General features: G+C 43.7%; 1 protein-coding gene across 2 annotated transcripts in view; it reads left to right on the top strand.

Annotated features, from left to right (window-relative positions):
* Nucleotides 1-204: 204 nt before the first annotated feature.
* The window catches only part of znf827 (zinc finger protein 827), a 64561-nt gene continuing 62235 nt past the window's right edge, over nucleotides 205-2530 (top strand). For both annotated transcript variants that reach the window (XM_020591727.1, XM_020591728.1), the window contains exon 1: nucleotides 205-941. In XM_020591727.1, coding sequence (XP_020447383.1) covers nucleotides 899-941 — 43 coding nt within the window. In that variant the 5' untranslated portion in view covers nucleotides 205-898. The remainder of the gene's footprint in view (nucleotides 942-2530) is intronic.

The raw sequence follows: 2530 nt of genomic DNA, 5'->3' as shown, positions 1-2530 counted from the left end.
ACTGTTAACACTATAAAAGTACAAGTATTAAATTTAACCCAAGTACATAGCAGCATATGTTGAATGTATACATTTGCTAGATCATTGTCCAGATTAATTAATCTACATTATTATCGCACTAATAAGTATTCTCAACATTTAAATTCAATAAATTTTGCTCATTATTTATTTTTTATTTGAATAAATACTTTGTTATGGTTGTAAATTTCATGTTTAACATGCCTCTTCTTTATGTAATTTTGTATTTCACAGCGGTCAAAACTGAGGTGTACATTCATGTTTGCATCATTCGCATAAATTATTATCGCCAGTCACTGTTGTATTAGCCTATTTTTGTTTTTAAGGAAATCCGATTGATTCCGTTTGTGTTCCCCGACTCTACCGTCTCTGTGCTCAATTATGCACTCTTAGCTTTTTCCAAATACATTTTCTTTTCAGCAATACACCCCGAAAGCTTGGGGGCACCTTGTTCGTACGCTGCTCTCGGGGGCGAGCTCCTCGAATGTGTGCATGCGCGCAAGAGTGTGTCTGAGTTTGTGCGCGAGTGTGTGTGTGTGTGTGTGTTTGAGAGAGAGAGAGAGCGTGTGAATGTGAGTGTGAGTGTGTGCGTGCGCGCGTGTCTGCTCTGCTGTTGCTGCCCTTTGATCCCTGCATTAGTGTTAGTTAGGGGCTCGAAGACACACTTGCACCGAGAGCAGCCATAGTCAAGACACAGCAACAACAACAGCGGCACCTCCTCCGCCTGTGTTCCCATTCCCCAACAATACACTTTAAACCGAGCAAAGCCAGGTGCACGACCAAGTCCCTGCCATCACTGGCGCCTCCAGTCTCAATGGGAAAAACCTTTTTTCTTCTTATCCCTAAACAAGGACGAGAATGTGATTAAAAACGGGGGAAAATGCCAAGGAGGAAGCAGGAGCAACCCAAGCGCCTGCCTTCACGTAAGTCGTTCACTCGATTTGTGCAATTTTAACGGCTCTCCGCGTGTTTTGCGCAGTAGTTTAGGGTTAAAGAGGTGAAACAGACAAAAGGCTCGGCGTAGGTTATTTCTCCCTTTTTAGGTCCGAGCGAGGCAGCCATGTTGTTGGCGATGGGTAACGTTAGCGAGGCAGTGAGTGGATAAATAATACGTGGCTTTATTAAGAGTACAATCGATAGAGGTCCGGCTGCGGTCAGTTGACATATGTGTCGGTTTGTGTGTGAGAGATAACGACCGAGCGTTTTCGGTAATGTGTTCGCCTCTTGCTTGGTCGCTTTTCGGGTAGAAGGGGGAGGATCTGGGAGCCTGGCCGCAATAAAATGAAGGGTCAGTCGGATCAGACAAGCCAGAGTCTGGCTACACATACCCTAGCGTTCCTAGTTAGCAATAGCGCTATCTAGCAACGGTCGGTAAACTTCATTTCCTCGGCAATAAATGTCTAACTTTCACCCTCATAGTTTTGCAGTTCCAAATAGCGGAACCGAATTTGTTCTCGCTTGTTTATCGTTGACTTTAAAAAGTGTGGAGAGGGTTTTTTTTTTCCAAGCCAGTGTATTTTCATCTACCCCTCCCAGTCTGCATGCAGGCTATGTCAGAGCCATGGTCGGTCACCTGAAGTTCAGGGTTTTTCCCCCCCATCCCTTCGCAGCCATTCATTGCAGACAGACTACGATCAATAACGCGGTTTGAAAGGGGAAACGACAACTGTGCTCTACTACGTTGCTTAAAATAACTTGGTGCCGCTACAGAAGCCTATTATAACTCCCACGTAGTTGGTTTTGGTAGAAGATTGGTTTACTTTTGTGCTTTTGACCCTCCGTATCTTGGACGTTTGTCTTGTACCTTTATCGGTCAGGATAATGAAAAGCTGCAGTAACACACTCCAGCCACTAGAGGATCGCTTAGCTGGTAGTGGGCAATGACAACGATTGTTAAAATCCCAGAGTGGCATGTTTTGCTCTTCACCATTTATGTCCAGTACATGCGTAAGCAAACAGCCCAGTTACTCAAAGTCATGGTATGCAAATATAATGAATAATTGAGTGATTCATTTTTAAATCAACGATGGCTTGATACATTTATCTTATGACACTGTGTTCTTCACTCCTTAAATGTCAGATGATGCCAGCTGTTCAGAATAACCAGCCATGAGCAAACGACAAATTACCTGGTTTCTTTTACTCAGTTTACTGACATATAGCATTATTTTAATGTGAAAGGGTTTGAGGATTGAATGAACTCCTGCACCTGGCCCAGTCTAACATTTCAGACATTAAATCAAATGTTTGCCAGAGTAATCGCTGTAGCTTTAGATGATAGATACACACATGCAGTTTTTTTTTAAATTCTTAATATTCAGTGATCTACTGCCCAGGTGTTTGACCTAGGGTTGAACTTGGGAGATTGCAGCTGTTGGCTGGGAGACATGGAGGTGGAGACGGGATGACAGTGGGTGACTGAGTGCATCTCTGTGTGTATGTGTGCGACTGAGTGACAGGGAGATATTTGGACACTGAGCCCTCACTGATATGTTGCATGTAAATCGCCTGG

The sequence above is a fragment of the Monopterus albus genome, unplaced genomic scaffold (assembly GCF_001952655.1).
Source record: "Monopterus albus unplaced genomic scaffold, M_albus_1.0 scaffold15.1, whole genome shotgun sequence".
NCBI lineage: Eukaryota > Metazoa > Chordata > Actinopteri > Synbranchiformes > Synbranchidae > Monopterus > Monopterus albus.
This window is presented reverse-complemented; position numbering and strand designations above follow the sequence as displayed.